We start from the raw sequence: 23,556 nt of genomic DNA, 5'->3' as shown, positions 1-23,556 counted from the left end.
GGTTTGTACAAATGTGCTTAACTGCAAATCATATTCTTAGAAAGAAGCCTGCAATTCTAGTTGTGTGCAGTTTTGTGTGAGGTTTCTTAGAAAGAGCAGGGAGACAGGAAATGAGGAATAGAAAGTTTTTATCTCTTTTAATAAGGATATTTTTATGTCCTATAGCTCTTTAAGGCAAGTGACTTCCTTCCTTCCCAGTGACACAATGCTCCCAGTTCTTGAACATAAGTAAAAGTACTGCTAGAAGACAGACATTTGTTACTTAATGCCCATCAAGATTAGCAATGTCTTGTATGCTGTATGTGCACTAATTTAATGGCATACTGAAGTTTTCCATAACAGAGCAAATGGTAGGATGATGTTCCTGAACCCAGAATATTATCATATCACAGCTTAGTTATGGATTTCATTTTGTAATTTTATTCATTCTTCAAGAAATTAATTGTCTGCACAGGCTTTATGTGCAGATTGTTCCATCTTCAACTCCTGGCATCTGGCATCTACTGAATAGGATTAGAATAGAATCAGGTGATTTGAAAGACTCTTGATCTTTCAGCATCTGAACTCCAGAGAGCTACTGCCAGTCCAAACAGATGGTATTGAAACTGTGTTAGATGAATAAATACTCTGACCTGATGTGAAGCAGCTTCCCGTGATTGTGTGCACCAGGAAAGGAGAAATAGGTATCTGTTAATAGGAGCCTTCCTTAGTACATCGTGACTGTTATGCCCAAATACACCTAAGGATACTGCCAGGGACAGTTTTTATAATCAGCTAAACTACTTGATAAAACTACTTCTGTGTCGTAAATCTTGCAGATGAAAGCTGCTAAATATCCTCCTATCCCTTTTCTTCCCATACAAACAAATATGTTCAGAAGGGATAGCCCAGTCTTGGCTCTGATCCATTAGTTTTTCATGTTCAGTGAAGGTATTTTGTAAGGGAGCATGGCCCCACTTCTGAAGCTGAAGTGACAAATGAATGACTGTCACCTGTCTAACTCTTTTGCTCTTTCCATTGCAGCTGTGTGTGAAAGTGGGTGCCTGAATGGAGGAAGATGTGTTGCCCCAAACAGATGTGCCTGCACTTATGGCTTTACTGGACCTCAGTGTGAAAGAGGTAGGCAGATTTTACCTCCTTGCCAAAAACAAAACAAAATCCCAAAACAAGAGGAAGACTGTGAGTTTGGTTTGTATAAAATGTATTGATGATGAAGACAGTAAATTTCAAATATATTCAGTACATGTTAATCCCTTCAATTTTTAATTATTGTCAGAGAATGTAAAACCCTTTTATTGTATCTGGAGTAAATTTCAGGAAGACTGTATAGAATGGGATTTGGCATTGTTTTCCTCTGACAGTGATTCTGTGCCTTTGACAAGAGCTGCCTGAGAGAGAGAGGAATTCAAAGTGCAATATTCATCTTTGTTATAGCCCTATAAATGGAAGGGATATGCAGTCAAACTTATTATTGGGAAGATAATGACAGTGACACTTACTTCCCAACTAGGACAAGGAACTGAACTGTTATAGGCATCATAATTGATATGGTAATGTTTCCATAGTGTGGTTCCAATATATGGTTTCCAGTGTATGGTTGGTTCTGTTTGGAGTCTTTATTAATAACAGAGATAGCGATGAAGAGAGGTAAATCTACTGAAAAGCTCTTTAAAACATTGGGAGCAAGGTCTTTAGAGATGTAGTGCATTGTATTTGACACCAGTTTAAGGCAGTCCTTACTTGGATCTAGATATGCAACTCTTGGTGAAGGGCAATGCATGCTTTATTTAAAAATAAGAACAAGGATGAAAGGCACATAAAATGTAGGCATTTGTTTTGTTTTATGCTTTTAAAAAAACAGCTAAATATGGCCAATAAAAGATATATAGTGAAGTACATTTTAGCTTGCTGTTTAATATACAAAACTGTCTTGGGCAGTGTTTTTGGCATTTGGAGCTACACTTAAGTATCAGTGCAATACTCTGTCTTGGCCTCATGTCTCATGCTTTGTTTTGACTAGCTTTACAGTGTTCTTCTTCTGTAAAACTTGTATGCTATCAGTTTGGTGATATATTTTTTTGCTTTGGGTAGGCATAGCAACACAGACAGCTGTTTCCAGATGAGAACAGAGCCCTACTTATCTATACTGAAGTAGTTTTGAGGAAATGAAATCTAACAGTGTTCTGGAGAGAGATTACAGCAATAGCTGTTGAACTGCAATTCTCATTTGGCAGTTTTGTATTATTTAAGATAATATGTGTTTTAATTTGAACAAATGGGCTGACTTGGTGTCTGGAAAACATATATGATAGATGACATATAAATTAGACTATTATACATGAATCGTTCAGTTAACCTTTCCCATTTCCCTGATTACTAATTGTATGTGTGTAAGTATATGTGTATAGGAGTCTGTGACTATGTATTATATACAAAATGTCACCCTTTACTGACTTCCAATAGTATTGCTCATTTGAACACTAGCTAGTATAGCTCAGCATAGGTGGGACTGGATCCAACATTTTTCCATACAGGAAAAACTGGGTGGTTACCCAAGGAGCCAAGTATAAGAGCTGATAAAAATATGACTATTTGTGTACTCTGTGGAACTGCAGAGAGGGAACTAGCAAATGTTCTTTAGCAAGGAGAAGTCTCTTACATTTACTATTAGCAGAGTCTTCCTTGTTCAGACACCCCCCCCCAGGGAAGTTTAATACGTTTTGCTGCCTTTCAGAAAGCAGATAACGGTATCTCTCCCACCTGGTCATTCAGGGTGCTTAATACTCATGCCAGACAAGTTATTTTGGCATACGTGGTAGAAAATTCCACAAGTACCTTCTCTTGCATTAAAATTGAATAACTATCAGTTTTCCTGAGGCTGTCCCTGACTTTACCACCTCATATCTGTGGCTCAGACATAAAGTTGTAATTCTTCCACTATCCCATCCCCTTCAAGCTATAAGTAATCCTAGCAATCTTTTTCTCACTGTGAGAAAGTCTTCGAAAACTGCTCAGGTTTTTTTTTTGAAGATTATTCACAGTCCAGGACTTATGCTGTCCCAAACTTCCAGAAATATTATTTTAAATGCAGAAATTGATGTTTCCTGAGCAGAAAATGTAAACTCATGCTGTCATGCAGGCAGCCACTCCAGAGGAGACAACGTGGGAAGAGAGAGCGAGAAGGGATTGAGTGGTGGAAGGAGAAGCACCGAGCAGACAAGGAGTAGTCACTGTTCCCCTCCTGACCACCTTGTCACTCTCCCCATTCCACCCACGCTTGATAGGAAGTCTCTAATTAGGGGAATTTTTTAATTAGTTCAAATTGTCGAGAAGGACTTCTTATTGACTACTCGGGACCTATTCCCACATTTGTATACTGAAGGACCAATTAATTCCTTAAGAAGTAGCACAGAGACAGGCTTCTTCAATTAAGGTCTGATTATATTAGAAAGGGGAAAAATACACAATCCCAGCAATGGACACACATACACTCAAACACACACACTTGCAACTCAATGGAAATAAAGATGGGAAAGATGGGAAAAGATCACTAGGGGGATACTTACTCCAGTAGTCTTCTCCGGGAATCCGATGCATAGGAAGCGGGTAGAATGGGGAACTGAGGCATGGCCAGAGGGACATGAGGAAGAGGCAGGCCGGGCCGGAGCTAGAATCAGAGTTCAGTCTGGTGTGAAGCCAGGCTGTAATTTGAAGGTAGCAAAGCCCTGGGTTCTTATAGGCAAAATCTTGCCTCTGGTGATATGATTAATGGCTTGGCCGGAGCTTAGACAAAGGTGTTTGATGGCCCTTGTTTTTTTGGGCCGGGGTGCGAGATGGCATTATCTTTTCAGTTGGAGCTGACACAAATGAGGGAAGACAACCAGGAAGATGGGTGGGTCGTTGCTTTGATCACCGGCCCATCAAAGGTGAGGCTATCGGTATTGTCTCATGCTTGGAGGTGATGGTTCCCCTATTTGCAACTCCCAAACCTTCCTGTGGAAAATCCCAAGGTGTTTTCCAGGGTCCTGTGAGGATGATGACATGGGGGGCCCAGGCTGCTTATCTGATCTCCTCGCTTCCCAATAATGGCAGACTCACCTGATAGGTTAGCTTGAGTTCGTGTAGGAACTCTACACATCCTCCAAAATTTCCATCTTCACTAACACGCTGTTTCACACATCCCTCATCTGTCCCTCCACCTGCTGTGGCTGCCTGGCTGATGACAGGGGTGGCCCTCCAATGAAGCATCCCCAAGCTGCGAACACAGTCTTTCAGGGGCAGAACTGGTTGACATACCTCCAAACCTTGGTTATGAACCTTGACAGTAAGCATCTTTGTCTTGTCTGAACTCAGCTTCAATTTGTTTCCCCTCATCTAGCCCATTACTTCTTCCAGGCATGCATTCAGAGTAGACACACTGTCCTTAGCTGAAGCTGTATCTGGAGGCATAGAGAAATATATTTGGGAGTCATCAGTATACTGATAGCACCCAGCCCCATGACTCCAGATGATCTGTCCCAGTGGTTTCATGTAGATGTTGAACAGTAACACTATCTGGAATCTGCCTGAGAGATAGGACCGGAACCACTGAAGCACAGTGCCTCCCATATTCCCCAGACTTTCCAGATGAATACCATGGCCAATGGTTTTGAACACTGCTGAGAGGTCCAGAAGTGACACACTCCCTCAGTCAATGCTCATCTGCTAAGGCGATCATAGCACTTTCAGCTTTGTATCCTGCTCTAAAGCCATTTTGAACTAGATAATTTGTATAATCCAAGACTTACTGGAGTTGGAAGACACCAGCCCTCTTGATCACCTTGCCCAGAAATGGGAGATTTGATACCAGTCTACAGTTGCTGACGTCCTGGGGATCCAGTTGTTTAAATCCAGGGGATCCAAATCACAAGTCAGCATCAATTCTGGCTGCTAAACCAGTTTAAAATGAGTCATCTTTTAATTCAGCATCCCATGAAAAATGGTTCATTTATATGGATTGTTTCTTTTTCAAACACTTAGATACAGAGATATCTTTTTGCTGTATTCTGTTCTACATTTAAAAATAATATTTATATTTGTAAGTATTCACAAAATACTTTCTAAAGTAGTTAACATAGTAAAATTGGGCAAAAAAGTTAAGGCATGCAGTAACTGCTTAGCTCAAATGCTTTTATTACAGACAGTGAGTAGAGATTCCTGTATTATATAACAGAAATAATTCAAATCCCTGCAAATGTCTTGAAAGATGTGCCAAGAATGTTGCTGAACTTTCTCTTGTGCTAGTTTTGAGACCTTTTAAGATTGTGGTGACATTAGTGATGAACAATTTGTCTTCAGTGCTTGGGTTTTATGCCAAATTAGCATGACAGCATTAAGTATATATACTGGTATCCTTGACTTTTGCATATAGTGGGCTTTTGCTATCCATGGGTTTGATATCCATGGATTTGAGCAACTTCAAATTGAAATGAATAAACTTTTTTTCTTAACCTGCAATGGCCAGGCTAAGAAGCAGTCACAGGGCAATAGCAGAGGCTGCTGCAGCAAGTCCCAGAGAAGCCAATGCCTCCCTCCCCGATGGGAATTAATCCCACCACAAAGCCATAGTCAGAACTTAAACCTCTTCCTCATTTTCTTTCTCACCTTCACATCACAAAGCCACTACAAGAATTTAAACACTTGCTTCACTCTGTTTCCCACTCTCTCACAAGGAAACCTCTTGCAGACTTTAAACCCCTTTGCTGACACCTCCTTGCCCTATTCCTTCTGCTGCCCCTCTCTGAGATGGATTGATAGCATTTAAATTCTGGCAGAGCCTTAGATGGGAAACAGTGCAGGAAGAATGACTTCCTGGTGCCTGGACCTTGTCATCCAGGTAATTTTAAATGTTAAATATTGACTTGAGTATCCTTGGATTTTGGTATTCGTATGGGGTTCTGGAGCCAAACCCACATGGATACTGAGAACAGACAGAATCATTCTTTTACTCAGAGTTTCCTTCTGAGTCAGACAACAGTAAGTTTGGACTTCAGTCCCTTCAAATATTAAGACTATTGTGTGTGCCTCCTTGATGTGTGTGTACTTCATGTACAAACAATGTCTGGTTTTCCTTCACAGCATCAGTCCAGTCCAGCTCTTTTTTAATAGCCAGATATTTTTAACTCCCGAATTTTGATTTACTGATTTGTCTAGTGCAACATCTAAAAATTAAGTTTGTCAGTTAGTTGAGGAATTTTCATTTGATTACATATTTACATATCCTATAAGTGAAATGTACCAAGATTTGCAGCCTTTGTAAACATTATGTCATTTCCAAAGAGCTTTGAGAAGTAGGAAATATGGCCAGTATTAAAATAGTCCTGCTTTAATATTGCATTATGTGTTCTTCTTTATTATAACTGGTATAATATGTGTTTGTGGAAAAGTCTCTGCCTTCTTTGATATATTCTGTCAGTGGTATTTATCCATTCTGAATGGAAAGCAAGCAACAAAGATAAAAGCAAAACTTGCTCTTAAAAATTACATTGAATTTAAATTAGTACTGTAACATATGATGCTGGCAACATACTTTAATATTTTGGAATGCTTTATGAACCTGAACTGACTTCCAAGAAATGCATTTGTTAACAACAAAACGTTTTGGTTGGGCAAGGAATCATGTGGGAGATGAGCCATTGGTTTTGGTAGATTTACTCCCTTTGACTCCCTCCAACCCATTAAAAAAATATGTCCATTTAAATCCATGGGAGGACAAATGTTTTTCTTCTTTTTTCTATCCTTGTTTTATTTTTCTTCCTTTTTTGCTTTATGGCATTGTCAGTATGATTACAATGAAATGCAATTTATTTTTTTAGAGTTGGTGGCTTGGATTCTGCATTATGAGAGGTCACTATGGGCCTCAACAGACAGGCCAAAATAAAGCTGCTTTCGGAGGTATGCCATTCAAATGCTGCATGCTTCCTAAGAGGCCAGAAGCCATGCCAAAGCCATGCTTCAGTCCTAAGGACTGGAGCACAGCTTTGGCTCATTTAAACAGCATACCTTCAAAGTGACCTGAAGCAGATTTATTTTGGCCTGTCTTTTTGGGACTTAAGATAATGGAACTTCCTCATTGTAGTTACATCTGCTGATGCTAATCCCCAGAAAACCACCTTTTCATCCTGACATTGCCTGAGCAGAAGGGTTTCCAAAGCACTGTGTATTAGAGCATTGGGAAATGACGTCTGCAGCATTCCTCCAGTCACTGGTTGCATGGAGAACAGACAGCTGGAAAGACTCCTTGGGATCCAGCTAGAGTTGCTTGTCTCAAGGTGTTCTATGATTAAGACATTATGTCCCAGTGGCCTGAACTGAAGTGCCTTAGAAAACCCTTTGGTTGGGGTATTTACAAGCTGAAAAGGTTTTTTAGGGTCATATGATTGTTAACTATCATAAATGTGAATTTCCAGCAGTTATGAGATTATAAACCCATTCTCATAACTACTGAACGGGATGCCAATTGATGTTGTTATAGCCAGGATGTCTATTTTTGTTGCCTGATATTCATCCCAAATAGTATTATAGCTGCATTAATTATCTTAAAGAGAGACCTTGGAAGATATATTTTTGAAGTTACCTGTTTTTACGATTCTATAAATAAAGAGCAATAAGTCTTCACAATAGTATTATCAAACAAACTATTTTGAAGTGCATGTATAATGATTAATGCAATAGCCAGCAGCATTTTTCTCATTTAAAAGCTCAGATTTCATATATATATATATATATATATATATATATATATATGTTTAGTTTGAAAATACTACTTAATTATGATTTTGTTTTAGGAATACAATACAATTCATTGTATACAGCACACATGTTCAAAGGTGATGGTGCTGAGGGGTGGAAACAAATATTCACAAAGGATTAACATTTGCACCGGTCATGTTCATGTTTCATGTTTCGAGCTAATCACTGGGAATTTTGTAAAAAAAGGTAGCTTTGCATCTGCTTGTTCTATTTGGCTTTGGCAAAGAAGTCTAAAGAACTAAAAAGGCCTCTTTTAATATCTATAAAAGCTATAAAAAGGAAGGAGAAAATCATACAAAAGAACAGCTCACTGCAAACTGTTGAAAGCAGAGAATTCGATTTCTGTGTTTCATTTTATGCAGTTTCCCTCAATATTTTATTTACTTGAATGAAATATATGAGAGAGAGGGGAGGGGGGTTTGGGACTGCAAACCTAACATAGAATAAACCCTCCTGAAGTCAATGAGGTTTGCTCCTAAGCATATATGCATAGGTGTACACTTGATGATGTGATCCTAAGCATTTCCCCTTATGCCTCACTAAATGTATTTGTGATCAGGACAATAAGTTTATCACCTCAACTTGGACTCTTTGGCCTGGAACAAGTTGGGCCAAAAGTGCTGACTTTGTCCCAATCCAGATGTGTGGCATTCAGAAGACACACACCCTTAGATTGGGTTGAAGCTATGCTGTGGCTGCATAAGGCAACCCAAACCTGGGACAAAAAGGAGCACAAAAGAAGTGCTCATTGCTGGCGGCCTATTGGAGACCGCGGCAGCATCTGGCTTTGGGACCATGGCGTCTGGTTGCCATAGTCCCGCAACGAACAGGGAGTGATTCGGTCAGGAGTGGCCTCTGGCCACTCCTTTTGCCCCATCTGCTCAAGGCCTCTGTCATTTTATATGGATACTTGAATGAATATTGCATTGCTACACTAGAAGCATTATCAGAATGAAGGTTGAAAAATCCCATCCAAGATACTGCTCTGGCGATTGGCACACATCTAAGACTAGTTCTTAGTGGGGTAAAGTAATGTAACTTGCTAAGAGTGCTAACCTCAAAAGCCCCTTACCTTGATTCATTCCCTTAACATGATTCATTGGAACTGCTCTTGTGATTTAAACATTACAATTGTTTAACACCGAGGGACTAATAAAAGCCAGTTTTGTAAAAATCCAAGAGAACTCGTTTTGGTTAAATAAACAATAGGGTCGTGTAAAAATTGTGGGCTCTATAGTACTGTGGCACATTTAATCAATTTAATAAGTTAATTCTGGAGAAATGCTAATATGGAAAATCCAATTTAATTCAGCCACTTTAATTTAAAATGTAATTCTTGCAGTTTTTTGTTTGCAGATTTACAATTTTATTCATAACGTCATTAATTTTAATTACTCTCTGTCTTACCTTTTTATATGATCAATTAGCACAATGTGCTTTACCAGTAACATCACATTGGGAGAATGTTTAACTCACTGATAGAGCACATGCTTTGAATGAAAAAGCCCTTGGTTTTATTCTTGCTGCCATTCTGTTCAAAGGATATCCAGGGGATGTGAGAGACCTTGCTCTACTTGTGACCCTGGTTGGCTTCTGCCAGTCAGAGTGAATGGTGCTCAGCTGTTAGGGGAAAATGCAATCTGCCATAATACAGTTTCCCCTTTTTGTGACACAGAGGTAGGAGTGATACAACAAGGCAGGAAGACTCACTTTCCCTAAATGATACCCTTGGAAACCTGTCAATGCCATTTCAGTTGGGAAAAAAAAAACCCCATTCTAAGGATTAGAAGAATTTTATCCATTTCCAAAAAGTGGGCCAAAAAAGTAGGATTACTTCTAAGTGGCAGGTTTCACTTAAAAAGCAATACAAAACCTAGCTCTCTAGGATATACATCTTAATGATTTGTGACGCCAGTAAAACTGTGTCAGTTCAAGAGCTTTAACTATCTGAAAATGATCTAATAGCTACATTGTCAAAGGGCTCCTAATACTGAATATTGTGTGTTCTTTCTTTACTGCCTCAGCTGTCTGCTGAGCCAGCGCAGTGATGGTTATTAATGTGGAGCTGCCACGTAAAAACCACATGCTGCAGAGAAAATAACAAATGAACTTCTGATGAAACTCTGAGAAGGGAACATGAGGTTTAGAGACCTGGAATCTTCTAACCTCAGAAGATTTAGACTGTGTTCATAATAAGAACCAAATTAGGAACATTTAGATTTAAGATGCTACTTTACCTGTGCTTGGAAAGGGGTCTCTCCTCTAGCTTGCAGGAGAAGGTAGAGCTATGGTAGTTGTGCTGGTGGACTTCAACATTTATGCAGATGCTTCTCTGTAAGGAGCAGCTCAGGCCATCATGTCCTCCATAATAATCATGGGGCTGTCCAGAGCAGTGTCCGATGCTACCCATACTGCAGGACACACTCTGGACCTAGTTCTTTAGATATCCATCCTGGTTTATGAGACATCTCCCATTTTTCCTCCTCATTGGAACTGTTTGAAGTTGTGCCTTCAATATCTCCCTTTTAAGAAACTCCCATCTCTCATGGGCTTGCTTCTCTCTTACGCTGTGTCTGTACTGCAGTAACAATCCAGTTTGACACTAGTTTAACTGCCATGGCTCAATGCTATGGAATTCTGGAAGAAATTTTGTGAGACATTTAGCCTTCTCTGTCAGAGCTCAGGTGCCACAACAAACTACATTGCCCAGACTTCCTTAGCATTGATCCATGGCACTTAAGCGGTGTCAGACTGGTTTAATTCTGCAGTATGGATGCAGCCATAGTATTCCTGACCACAGCTTCATCTCTAGTATTCCCTCAGGTTTACTGAAATCAGCTCTCATAAAGTCCAGAATGTCTGTCTGGCTACATTTGGCTTCTTCTTTCTGCTGTATAACAAACACCAGGAGAACATGGTCACTCCCACCTAAGAGTCCTGCCACTGCCATCTCATAAAGAGGAGAGACCACCAGATTTTAGATCACCTTTCCATTCTCTCCCTGCTGCCACATATTAGTGATACATTTGCTCCAAGTTGGCCCATGTCGCAGTGCTGTGTGTGCATTTATAAAGGAAGAAAAGTCAGTTGTGCCAAGGTTTTAAAACAGCTAAGACACAGTGGGAATGTTACTTTTGTTCCCTTAAGATCTGGGAGAACAAGAACAGCCTCCCAAATGTTTACATTGTCTAGCAATTTGTTGATTGTGTCTCAACAGCCTGCATGTATTTTCTCACTGCATTGGCTGAACATCCTTGTGCTTCTTGCAGGCTTGGATTTAGGAGACTCCCTAACCCTTCCAGCTGCAGCTGTAACTATGACCTAATTTTGCCTTTTTGCCTTGGCTTCAGTCCTGTGGGACACATTGACTTAGTGGTTAAGACACTGACTCTGATGATCGTAAGGTTGGCAGATCAGCAGGGGTAAAGTCTCACTTAAAGTCTTGTACTGTTATGCTAGAATCACACTCCACATTTACAGCACTGTGATTCCATGGGACACGGTGGCTTAGTGGTTAAGATGCCAATTATGATGACCATAAAGTCAGAAAGCTGGCAGACTGAGGCCCAAGCACCACGTGACGGAGTGAGCTCCCATGACTAGTCCCAGCTTCTGCCAGCCTAGCAGTTTGAAAGCATGTAAAAGTGCAAGTAGATAAACAGGCACCACTTGGGTGGGAAGGTTAACAACGTTCCATACAGTCATGCTGGCTACATGACCGCAGAGTCATTTAAGATTTTCACATCAGCGCTTAACATGGGTTAAGTGCCGGTAAAACATCCCTGAAGTGCGAGGGTGTGAAAGCTGGTTGCGCTTCTGAAATGTCAGTGAAGCGTCCCCTCGCCTCTACCATCCTTGAATTGATTGTGGAGCAGCCATTTCCTATTAACAAGAACCGTGCGTTAATAGGAAATGGCTGTTCCATGAAGGATGGCAGAGACAAGGGTACGCTTCATTAACATTTCAGAAGCACAACCGGCTTTCACACCTTTGCGCTTCAGGGATGTTTTACTGGTGCTTAACCCACGGTAAGCGCTGGTGTGAGAATCTTCATATGTGACAACACTGGCTCCCTCAGCTTAGTAATGGCGATGAGCATTGCCTCCTACAGTCGGACATGTCTTGACAACCTTGTCAAAGGGGAAACCTTTATCTTTACCTTCAGTCCTATTCTCTACAGTTTAAGATACATGGTAAGGTAGCATATCTTCTTTTCATTTCATATAGGTGGATGAATGTAATCTTTTACAATCTGGCAGCATTCAAAGATATAGCCGGGTTAGTCTGTAGAATCAGTATATGGAGTGATCTTGTAGCACCTTTGAGACTAACTGAAATAAAGAAGTTGGCAGCATGAGCTTTTGTAGACTTCAGTCTACTTTCTCAGATGGATATATGCATATATGTGTCTGAGGAAGTGGACTGAAGTCTACGGAAGCTCATGCTCCCAACTTCTTCATTTCAGTTAGTCTCAAAGGTGCTACAAGATCTCTGCACAATCTGGCAGCAGTTCACACGAAATAGAATTAGATAATATACACTTTAGCTTTTTCAGCCCCTTGCTTTAAAATAAAGGAAAAAAAAAAGAAATGTCTCTCCATCAGGGATTAAGATGCAAAGCTGCTGGATAAGAAGTACCCCTGTTTCACTTTTTACTCAATATGCTCAATATTCTCTTTAGTGACACATTACTCCTGGCTTAGTAGGAAGCACATTGTATAATGAGAGCATCTTTCTGCAACTTGGGACATTCTGTATTGGTTTGACTATAATTTCCAAGATCTCATAGCCTGTTATACAGGGTATGAAACCCTGTCTGTGGAATTCTAAAAGATTGGATTAAACTGCCTCAAGGAGACCTTTGGGGAGCTATCAAGATACCTTTTTGCCTCAACAGAAGGTGATGTGACCCATGCAAGCAGCAGGTCCTAGTAAACCAACTTGTAGGTGGAGACAGAAAATTCATTCAGATCAGCTCTTGAGTACATAGGAAGTGCAAGACCCCAGCTTTTTTTAAAAAAAAAAGACAGTTCTGAATTATGACAGCAGGCAGAACTGTATACTTTTTCCACCGCCTTCTTTTCTTCTTTGAGTGTATCATGTTGCCAACTGTTCCTATCATTTTGTCTTGGGACCTGATTATGAGAATCAGTGCTGCACACTGACCAGGACAAGAATATGCCTGTGAGTGGAGTAGGGTTATATTCTGCTACATGAGTACTGGAGAGCTATGTGACCTGTCTTACGTCAGTGTCATCTAACATGATCTGACAAAGGCAGAGAAGAGGTAGGTTTACAGCTGGCTGGTCTGACCAACTTTGCAATTAAAAAAAAAGAATGCTCAGGGTCCTTGGCTATCTATGCTGGGAAAAGCTAAAAGTTAAAACATGTAATCTGTACACTATTATGCAAAATTGTGTACAGATTTCTAGTTTTGCATAGTTATGTTCTGTGTTCACTAATTATGCAGAAAGCCAAAGAACTCTTTAAGTCACTAAAGCACTGATTGCAGCAAATCCTAATGACCAGGCTTCCAAAGTTATAGTCATAGCCATGAGAATTAGAAGCAGGTTTTCTTTTATAGACAGCCAATAATTTTCAAGATACAGAATTGCACAATCAATTCCAAATGTCATACTTTTCCTGTGGTTTGCACAGAACAAGGAGTACACATAAATTTAACTTGGGGACTAAGTGACAAAGTTGGTGTAAGTGATATCATTATCCAGATGTGGGTGACCTCCCTCTGGGAGAGAAATGAGCTGCCACTGACACTACCACCGCGATCACAGAGGTGAGGGAGAAGTGTGATTCTTCCTTTGCCACCTTCACTGCCCCTGGAGGCTGAGTTCCCTTACTTGGTCTGTCCTTCTCCCCACCATGGCACCCAAGCAATGCGTAAACTTGCCAATGGTCTCACAATGATGGTGCCAAGGGCAGGTGGTTTGGGGCAAGCATTGTACTGGATGACAGGGATCTCACAGAGCTTCAGCTGGAGCCTGGCCCACTGGCTGCCCATGCTGCTGGCCCTGGGCTCAGTCCTGCTGCTGTTGGAACATTTGCTCCCACTGCATCTCTCCAAGGAAGCCTTGTGCTTCCCTGGTGCATGCCAGCCCCTTCTAGCTTCCTGTGCTGACCCCTTTCTGAGGACTGAGACTGTCTCTCTTGTTTTCTCATCTGCCTCACCTTTTGTGTTTGCTCCCTCTCTCACCTTGGAGCCTCAGCCTCTTCCTTATATTGTTTGTTGCCTTTCTTTTTCATTCACTGGCTTCCTCCGCCTTCTCCAAACTGTCTGCATTACACAAGATTGCATTGCAGTCATCGGCAACAACCCAACTGGCCTCATGCAAGCCACTGCTGAAGAAAAGTTTGAAAGGTGCATGGGGGAATCAGTATACCCTAAAAAGAGCTACAGAAAGAGGGGTCATGCTCACCCCCTGCCTGCCACATCGCTGCTCAATTGTGTGTTTGGCAGGGGCAAGTGGTCAAGCTGCCAATAGAACATTGGTGGGGAAGCATGTCTCCCTCTCGACTTTATTCTCCCTGCTTTGCTTTAGTGAGTCTTCATTCTCCATCCTTCTCCCGCCCCAAAGCTCATACTGCCAACTTTTCTTTCTTTAGTTAGTCTCACAGGTGCTACATGAACTCTCTACATACTGATTCCATTTTAGCTGATTAATTGAGAGCCTTTAGGGGGGGAAATAGGTGCTACTATCTAATACATTAATACATCAAGAGAGGCTGCTCTATATGGAAGTTTACAGTCTATATCATGTTTACATGCTATAGCAAAGAACATACAGGCAGATTTACTTTTGCACTATTTTTTAAATCAGTGTATGTAGGCTTCTATGGGTTGTGGCTGGGACCTGAGCCACAAGTTTGGTTTCAAATGATTCTTCCCTTCTTTCTTTGGTTGATTACAGTAAACTGTGTAATAGAGGGTGGAGGCCTTTGGTTGGTATCCAAAGAAAGTGAGTAATAATTGACCTAATGTACAGTGAATATGAATAAGCTATTCTTTTGGTAAAGAATTTATGTTTTACAGGGTGTGCTAAAGTTCATATCCCCCTCTTTTAAGTAACATTTTCCAAAAGTTTTTAAAATTCTCAGCTGCTCTATTAAACTTCAAATTCAACAAAAGACTCAAATGCAAAGAATGTACTAGATAAAAATGCTTTGACTCAAATCCAGTTGCTGGAAAGAGGAACTTTTAAAACAATGTCTTGAAACAGCTGCTTAGCTTTTTAAAAGCGAAATAGCAGCATCTCCCATTGTGATTGTTCGTAGCAGGCCTAAATTACAGAACATTTTATTTGGTGAAACTGAAGGGAAGACATTGCAATGTTTCAGATTGTCCCCTAGATATAAAAGGTGTTAAAATTTATTGTGAGGAGGGGAGCTGATTTTTCTTTTTCACAACTGACTTCCTGAACACGACTTTCCCTTTGCTTTCATATTTTTTTCTGGTATGGCTATAGAATAGTCCCCCTACCTGGAATACTGTTTTAAAAGGCATAAATAGGCAAACAAACAAACAAACAAACTGTTATCTAGGAATTCAGGCAAATGACAATGTATTATATTGCATGTTTGAGCTATAATTTGATATGTTAATTTAATGAATTAAATTTAATAGTATATTAATTTAATAATTTAATTCAGTTGCCCTCCTCTTAACAGCTCACTTGAAGCCTAGTTGTTGTACCTACTTCCACTACTCTTAAACAGTAAAAGGACCATTGACATAGGAGTATACAGCCAAGCATCAGAAACATCCAAGCCTAGTATCCAAATCCAGCCATATTATTTTGGTGCATGCGGCAGAAAATCTCACAAGGACCTCTCTCTTCCTAGCAATAAAAGTACAATAAGCACTGCTGAATTAGCTAATTATTTCCTGTCCTTTCATGACACCCAGCCTCTGCTGCTAGAGGAGGCACTTCACTCTGCTTGCAAGGGGTTGCAATAGTGAAACCAATGTACTGTATGTGACTAGCAAAAAGTGCACTTCTGTTCCACTGCAATAAACTCTTTCTGGTTCATCCATGAAGTCTGGCTATTGAGTTAGAGTATATTACAACCTCTGAGCCCCTCAACTCTCCTGGGGAAAAAATATGGAGGATATTGCTTTGAAAATTACAAGTCACCATACCTAGATGCTCCAGGAAAGTTGCAAACAGAAGAACCCCACTGAACCCGCAAGCCTCCCAAACAAAGAAAAATGATCCAAAATGGCATACAAACAAACAAACAAACCCCAAAACAAAAACAAAACCCAAATTGACAGTGATGTGTCTTGTTACAGGTAGCATGGTGTAGCAGCCAATTTGGTGGATATAGTGTATTGTCAATGGATGGGGTGGATTTGGCCCTTGCGTACTCTGCAGTAGAGCTTAAGTACAGCTGCTCTTCCACTTCCCATCTCTTTCTGTCTGCCCTTGGATCATTAAAATACTGAGTTAGATAGAGTGTTAAATAGAGATACGGAGGCTAATGGATCCAGAAGATTTCCTGATGCTTCTTGGCAGATATTTCTGTTGAAGACCTGTTTGACCTCTAGAATAAAGAACTATCCAGGTTAGTGGAGCTAACCAGCCCCCTAGTTGTTTAGGGAGATGGCAGCAATGAAATAAATGAAATGATGGCCAGGTGACATCAGTGGAAAACATGTAGCTGAAAATATTTAAAAACCTATTTGAAGGCCAACCTTTTCTCTGCCACCATTGTGCCTTCAAAGAGCCAAGTAGCAGAGCTGTTTTGAGTGGTTAGGGTTCTTTTACATCTCAGTCCACAAGAGCAGAATCCAGACCACTCAACAGCCTGTTGCAAACAGTTTGCTAAGCACTTTGTAGATGTACATTTGATCCACTTTGATTTGAATGCTAAGGTTAATACAGGACCAGTCAATGTAACTTTGGCTCCTGTGTGTCTGATGTGAATGGATACTTTTAAACTCATACAGACAGGATCCTTTGCGAGGTAAGAACAACCACATGCATACTAGATCCTTGCCTTTTCTGGCTTATTAAAAAGTCCAGAGTGGGACTAACTAGAGAGTGATTAATGCCTCTGTCCAGTAATGCAGGGTTCTGACTTGCCTAAAGGAGGCCGTTGTAAGACCCCTGTTGAATCCCACTACATCTAATATTTCCTCTCTAGGCAAGGTACTAGAGTGTGTGGTTCTTTCCCAGCTCCAGGAGTCCCTATATGAGATAGATTATCTAGATCCATTTCTGTATGCCTTTATTGCACATTTTGGTGGATGATCTATGCTGAGAATTGGACAGAATTGATGGTTTTGCTGGTCTTCTCAGTAGGTTTTGATACCATTGATCATGGTATCCTTTTGTACTGCTTTGCTGAGATGGGACTTGGAGGTACTATGTAGGCAGCTAAACATATAAATACTATTTTAATCTTATTTTTTTCTAATTGTTTTAGTTACATGTAATTTTTTTTAATCCTGTAAAATACTTGAGTCCTAATCCTAGGACAGTGGTAGGATATAAATTAAGTGATTGACTGAATGATCACTATGAGCCTGAACAGACAGGCCAAAATAAAGCTGCTTTGGGTCACTTTGGAGGCATGCGTCCTAAGAGGCCGGAAGCCACGCCAAAGTGCAACTTTGGCACAGCTTCTGGCCTCTTCAGATGTGTGTGTCATTGAAACCGTATACCTCCAAAGTGACCCAAAGCAGCTTTATTTTGGCCTGTCTGTTCGGGCCCAGTAACTAGTTTCTCCAGAAAGTAGTTTTACAATCTGAATTAGAGATGCTGTTGGGTTCATAGGATTGCTCAACAAGTGAATCAGTTTATTTCTCAGCACACCAGACAGCTCTTTTGCAGACGAGTATTTCCTGGCATATGCTTTGAAAATCCCTGGATTAGGACTTCCTTTCTGAGGCTCTGCAGAATCCTTTAAACCCTTTGGCCTCCATACCTAATGAACTCATTCACCCCTACACAGCTGATAATGTGTTGTTTTGTTTGTTGTTGCATGGGGCAAGAGTAAAAGAAAATGGGGGGAAAACAACCTCCCTCTATATTGTAAACCGCTTTGATCTATAGGAAAGGCGGTATATAAATAAAGTTTTTATATTTTATTTATTTATTAACCCTGCATTTTTAGATACCATCACACCTTCCCAGATTCATAGGGGATGATTTTCAGACCCTTCCATATTTTGATCCTTCTCCTTTGAACATGCTCCAGCTTTTTTTTGTGGGTTTTTCAGGCTATGTGGCCATGTTCTAGAAGAGTTTCTTCCTGACGTAAAAATCCTTTTTGAATTGTGGTGCCCAGAACTGGACTCAGTATTCCAGGTGAGGCCTGACCAAAGCAGAATAGAGTGGTACTCTTATTTCCCTCCATCTAGACACTACTTCTGTTGATGAAGCCTAGAATTGCATTGGCTTTTTTAGCTGCCAGAAACACTGTTGACTCACGTTCAACTTGTGGTCTACTAGTACTCCTAGATTCCTTTACATGTACTGTTGTTAAGCTAGGTGTCCCCCATTCTGTATCTATGCTTTTAATTTTTCCTGCCTAAGTGCAGTACCTTATGTTTCTCCTTGTTCAAATTTATTTTGTGAGTTTTGGCCCAGCTTTCTGATCTGTTAAGGTGATTTTGAATGTTGATCCTGTCATCTGGAGTGTTAGCTACTACTCCTAATTTGGTGTCATCTGCAAATTTCATAAGCATATCCTCTATTCCTTCATACATGTCCTTGAAAAAGATGTTGAATAGCACTGGGATTAGGGCAGAACCCTGTGGTCACTTCTCTCCAGGAGGAAGAAAAGCCATTGGTGAGCACTGAATGTTGGAAGGGTCTACTAGGGGTCAAGAGATCCAGGGAGACAGCAGGCATAGGTTCAAGGTGCAGGGCTGCCCTGTGCCCTGTTTAAAAAGGATTGCATCCAGCTGGTTCACATTACTACCTTTTGACTCCACAGCTTTGAGGACCAATTAGTTGCTGGTGGCGTTTGCCTTTCCCAACTTCAGGCCGCTGTTCAGCTGCGGAAGCCAACTCCTGCCCTATGACATAAGTTGCCAGATTGAAAACTGGAGAGGGCTTCAGTACCTTTAATGGTTGCGTAGCAGATTGACACTTCCTCTTCTACATAAGCATTAAAGGTTTAGGAGCTGTCTCCAATTTATAGTCTGGCAACCCTAGTTGCCAGAAGTAAGCAGGTCAAGGCAGCCTCTAAGACACAGTAGTGAGTTTATCCACTTTTCCTTATACAACATGGACTGCAGCTAAAATTTGAGGTCATTTCACATTTGATATAGTGAAAATACCAGAGTATCTATCATTGCTTCACACTTTCATTGTGTCTTTCCCATCCGCTTCCTTGGAACCATGAGTTTGGAAAACAGCGTAATGTTGACAAGTCATAATATTTAGGGAGAACGAAAAGTTCCAGTCATTATGATGTAATGTGAGATTTCCAGTTAGACTGCCTCCTGGTCTTCATTATCTTTTGCACTGTCTATTTATCCTGCTGGAATAAGAAGCTGTGGCCCTTTTCATCCAAAGACAGGTTGGATAGGAAGGCTCAAAGGGAGGATTCATGCTCTGGTGCCTTTAGAATAGACCTGCACAATTTGGCAGTAGGTAGAAGCCAAAATTAAAATAGGATAAACTTCTTCAGGCTGCAGATAGGTTTTTAGTGGCTCATATTCCAAGTAAAGGTATAATTAATGATTAAACTATTTTGCAAACAAACCATACTAGAAAAAGGGAAATTTCAATTAATATAAATTAATTACACTTATTACTTAAGATTTTTATTTATCATGAAATCACATTAATGTTAAAAATTATATGTTCTGCTTGCTTGTTCTCTAAATGTCAATTATATACCAATTATATTAGTCCAATTTTCAGTTGAGTCTGATTTAATTGGACACCAGTTTGAACAATAAAGAAAATGTTCAACAAAGAAAGATCCTGATAAAGAAAAAATTTAGAAGACTTAAATCTCAGACTTTTTTTTTTAAAAAATAGTAGTCAATTTAGTCTTAAGTGTAAACTTTGGACCAACTTTACAGTATGTAATACTTGCTTACTGCTCCACTTTCACATTTTGAGTTTAACCTTAAATTTAAATTTAAAATAATGCAAGACAAAGAAAGAATGAAATAAGCAAAATAAAGATTCATTGATCTCAGAGGAATTAAAGAGTATTTGGAGATTATCACACAGGACTCACATGGGACTATTCCCAATGGGATAGTTCCTCTATCCTCACTTATTCCACTGGCACTAATAAAAGTGAGTGTGATAAGAAATTACTGCTGTCCTAAAGCAAAGGAATTACTGCACTGAACTTGCACCAGAGATTATCGCATGGGATTTTCCCGTTCTTGAAAAGCTGTGGGATAAACCCAGGTTGCATACGGGCTACCAATGGCCTGACCATGGGAGAGTGCAGTAAGATCCATCATTGAGGGTTATCCTGTCGGGATATTTGCATGCGAGTTGTTGTTGTTATGTGCCTACAAGTCATTTCTGAATTATGGTGACCCTAAGGCAAACCTATCACTGCATTTTCTTAGCAAGATTTGTTCAGAGGGGGTTTGCCATTGCTTTCCCCTGATGCTTAGAGAGTGTGACCCAGTGGGTTTCTAGCTTGCCTGGTGTTTTTTAGGGTCATAGATAAGCTGCAGAAGTTGCAACATGTGTATGTGTGTATATACCTTCAACTAGCATGGCTCCCATGATCCAGATGTTTCAGGACTGCAGCTCCCAGCATTGACAACACCAGCTACAGGATGCTGGGACTTGTAGTTTAACAACCAAACGTGCCCCCAAAATAGCTTAAAATGGATCTCATTTGTCTTAAAAAAAGGAATAGCTGCACAATTGAATTGGACACCAGTATCCTCCATTGAGTTCAGGGAAAATACATAGGCTTGGATTAAGTCCAATGCAATCAAATCATAATCGTCAGCATCCTGTAAGGTAGACCTTAAACTCTGACACTGACTGCCATAAAACCACTATATAAATTTTAGTTGTACCATGGATGGGAGCTCAGATCTTTTTACTTAAAGTCCAACACGCTAACTGCTACAGTGGACTATTTTCTATGTGTGTTAGCTGAACCAAATAAATTGGGCATTACAGTATGCACTGGAGAGAAGAGGGAGAGATGGAGGGAGAGGGAGTTAGAGCTTGGAAAAGTTTTGGACTACAGCTTCTATAACCCCACACCCAGATATGGGAATGATAGTCCAAACAAAAAGGCAATGTTTCCAAGAGCTGATAGATTAGGAGCAATACAACTGAATGAATATTTGTAATCTCTTCAGGGAGCTGCCTCTGATGACTAGTATCACACCACAGTCATAGAATCATAGAATCATTGATAAAGATATTGAATAGTACTGGGCCCAGGACAGACCCCCATGGCACCCCACTGGTCACTTCTCTCCAGGATTAAAAGGAGCCATTATTGAGCACCCTTTGGGTCTCTGTGTGTGTGTGTGTTACCTGAGCTACACAAGAGCACTTCTTCAACAGATCGTTCAGGTTGGAATGAACACAGAAGGAGTTGAAATGGAAAACTGATCCCAGCTTGTCTTTACTATATTCTCATAAACTATACCTTTCCATGAAAGATACCTTTCACCTCCTTCATGTGACATCTTCTATTTTAGAGTTGGCAAATTTGAATCGAGTCGTTTGCAAAAAAAAAGGACTCTTGGTGAAGCTTGGAAATAAACCCAGTTCTGGAACAAGACAATTGACTTCCAAGAGAGTGTTCTGTACTAATTTTGTCAAAGAATTCTGCTCACATTTCTCATGTAAAACTAACCTTACCTTAACTTTTCCCTCATCAGGTGGAGAAAACGTTCTCACCTAGATTACTGCAGAGAAACAGCTTACTCTGTTCTGAATGTTTTTGTTGTATAAAGTACCCAGATAAGGTACATTTCTCCATCTGTAAAAAAATGCACACGGGGCACCTAGTGAGTTGGAAAACTAATTAGGCTATCTAATTATTTTCACATGAGCTCTTCTAAAGAATTTGCTCCATTGCTGGCACAGTGGCTTGTACAATACAAAAAAAGGAATAATTTTAAATCAGAAAATGACAATCCACTAAAACATTGAAACATAGGATGAGAAGTGTTGTGTGTGCGGTCGGGTTTCAATAGTAGAGAAGATTTCACAACGGTAATGTTCCTATTAATCACATACTACAACTAGTAGAGGTTAAGGATAAACATGGTTTAATTGCTCCAAAAAGAAACCCAAATCGATTTTTTTCCCTGGCATCTTTTGGCAAATGGTGATTTATCATGCTGTGTAATTCTGGCAATATTTTGTATTTGTTTGTTCTAGATATTTCTTATAACTTAGTTAATATTGCAACCAGGGAACATGCTTATTGATTGGGCTGAACTAGTGTTACAAAGGATCAAATAGTAAGACATTTCTTACATAGTGTTTTAGATAGGCCAGAGCATTTCACATATTTCAGCCCAGTAATCTTTACAGCAGTAAGACTGAGTATGATATAGTGGTTTGAATATTGGACTACAAATCTGTAGACCAAGTTACAAATTTCTGCTTGGCCATGAATGAGCTTGGGTAAGTTGGACTCTCTCAGCCTCAAAAAAAGTCAAGGCAAGCCCCCTATAACCAAATCTTGCCAAGAAAATGCCATAATAAGGTTGCCATAAGTCAGAAATGAATGGAAGGCCTACGACAACAACAAATCTTGACAGCAACATTTGAAGTATATCAGTTTTATTCACCATGTATGCATGTAAAGTTAAACCATGGTTAAGTGCTCAGTGCAAGATCATAAGGGACTCCAGTTGTTCCCACACCACTTCTCTCGCATACATCTGGGATGAAAAATGATCCAGAAATCATTTTCACTGTGACTAGAATTGCCAGGCTGAATGCAAGTCAGGGCTTCTGTTGCTTTAATGTTTAACCAAGGTACAGCAATGAAATCATCCCGGGGGGGGGGGGGTCATGGAAGATGCCTGTTTCTGTGCATATAGCTATAGGAGAGAATAAAGGATGCTTATCTCCCTTTGCTCATCCACTGCTTTCCACCTTCCAATAAATAGCCATGATGGAGGAGGGTTGCATTGGCTGAAAATGGGTTGCAGGGAGGAGAGATGCTATTCTTGTTGTTAAATGCCTTTGAGTCAACCTCAGCTCATGGTGACTCTATGAATGAGACATCTCCAACACCCCCTATCCTCAACCGTTCTGCTCAGGTCCTGCAGGTGAAGGTCCCTGACTTCTCTGATTAGGTCTAGCCATTTGGTATGTGGTCTTCCTCTCTTTATGCTTCCTAACATTATTGGCTTTTCTAGTAAGTTGTCTCTTCTCATGATGTGCCCAAAGTACGACAGCCAAATTTCTGTCACCTTGGCTTCCAGGGACAATTCAGACTTGATCTACTCTAGGAACCATTTGTTTGTCTTTTTGGCCATCCACGGTATGCTTAGCACTCTTCTCCAGCACCACATTTCAAATGAACCTCTTTCTGTCTGCTTTCTTCACTGTCCATCTCTCATATCAGTACATGGTGGTGGGGAGTACCATGGCTTTGACGATTCTGACTTTAGTGCTCTTTAAGATCTTGACTAGATTTTTCATAGCTGCCCTTCCCATTCCTAGTCTTCTTCTGATTTCTTGATGGCAGTCTCTGTTCTGAACAATGTAAAATGGAATAATAGTGCTATAATTACGTAGTGTGAGATGGGCGCAAATTATATCAGAAATGGAG

The 23,556-nt window shown here is 40.3% G+C and overlaps 1 protein-coding gene across 3 annotated transcripts in view; it reads left to right on the top strand.

The window, feature by feature from the left end:
- Window positions 1-23,556, top strand: part of FBN1 (fibrillin 1) — a 186,690-nt gene that overhangs the window by 39,733 nt on the left and 123,401 nt on the right. For all 3 annotated transcript variants that reach the window (XM_042474932.1, XM_042474933.1, XM_042474934.1), the window contains one exon: window positions 1,024-1,119. In XM_042474932.1, coding sequence (XP_042330866.1) covers window positions 1,024-1,119 — 96 coding nt within the window. The remainder of the gene's footprint in view (window positions 1-1,023; window positions 1,120-23,556) is intronic.

Source organism: Sceloporus undulatus, chromosome 6 (genome assembly GCF_019175285.1).
Source record: "Sceloporus undulatus isolate JIND9_A2432 ecotype Alabama chromosome 6, SceUnd_v1.1, whole genome shotgun sequence".
Classification (NCBI taxonomy): domain Eukaryota; kingdom Metazoa; phylum Chordata; class Lepidosauria; order Squamata; family Phrynosomatidae; genus Sceloporus; species Sceloporus undulatus.
This window is presented reverse-complemented; position numbering and strand designations above follow the sequence as displayed.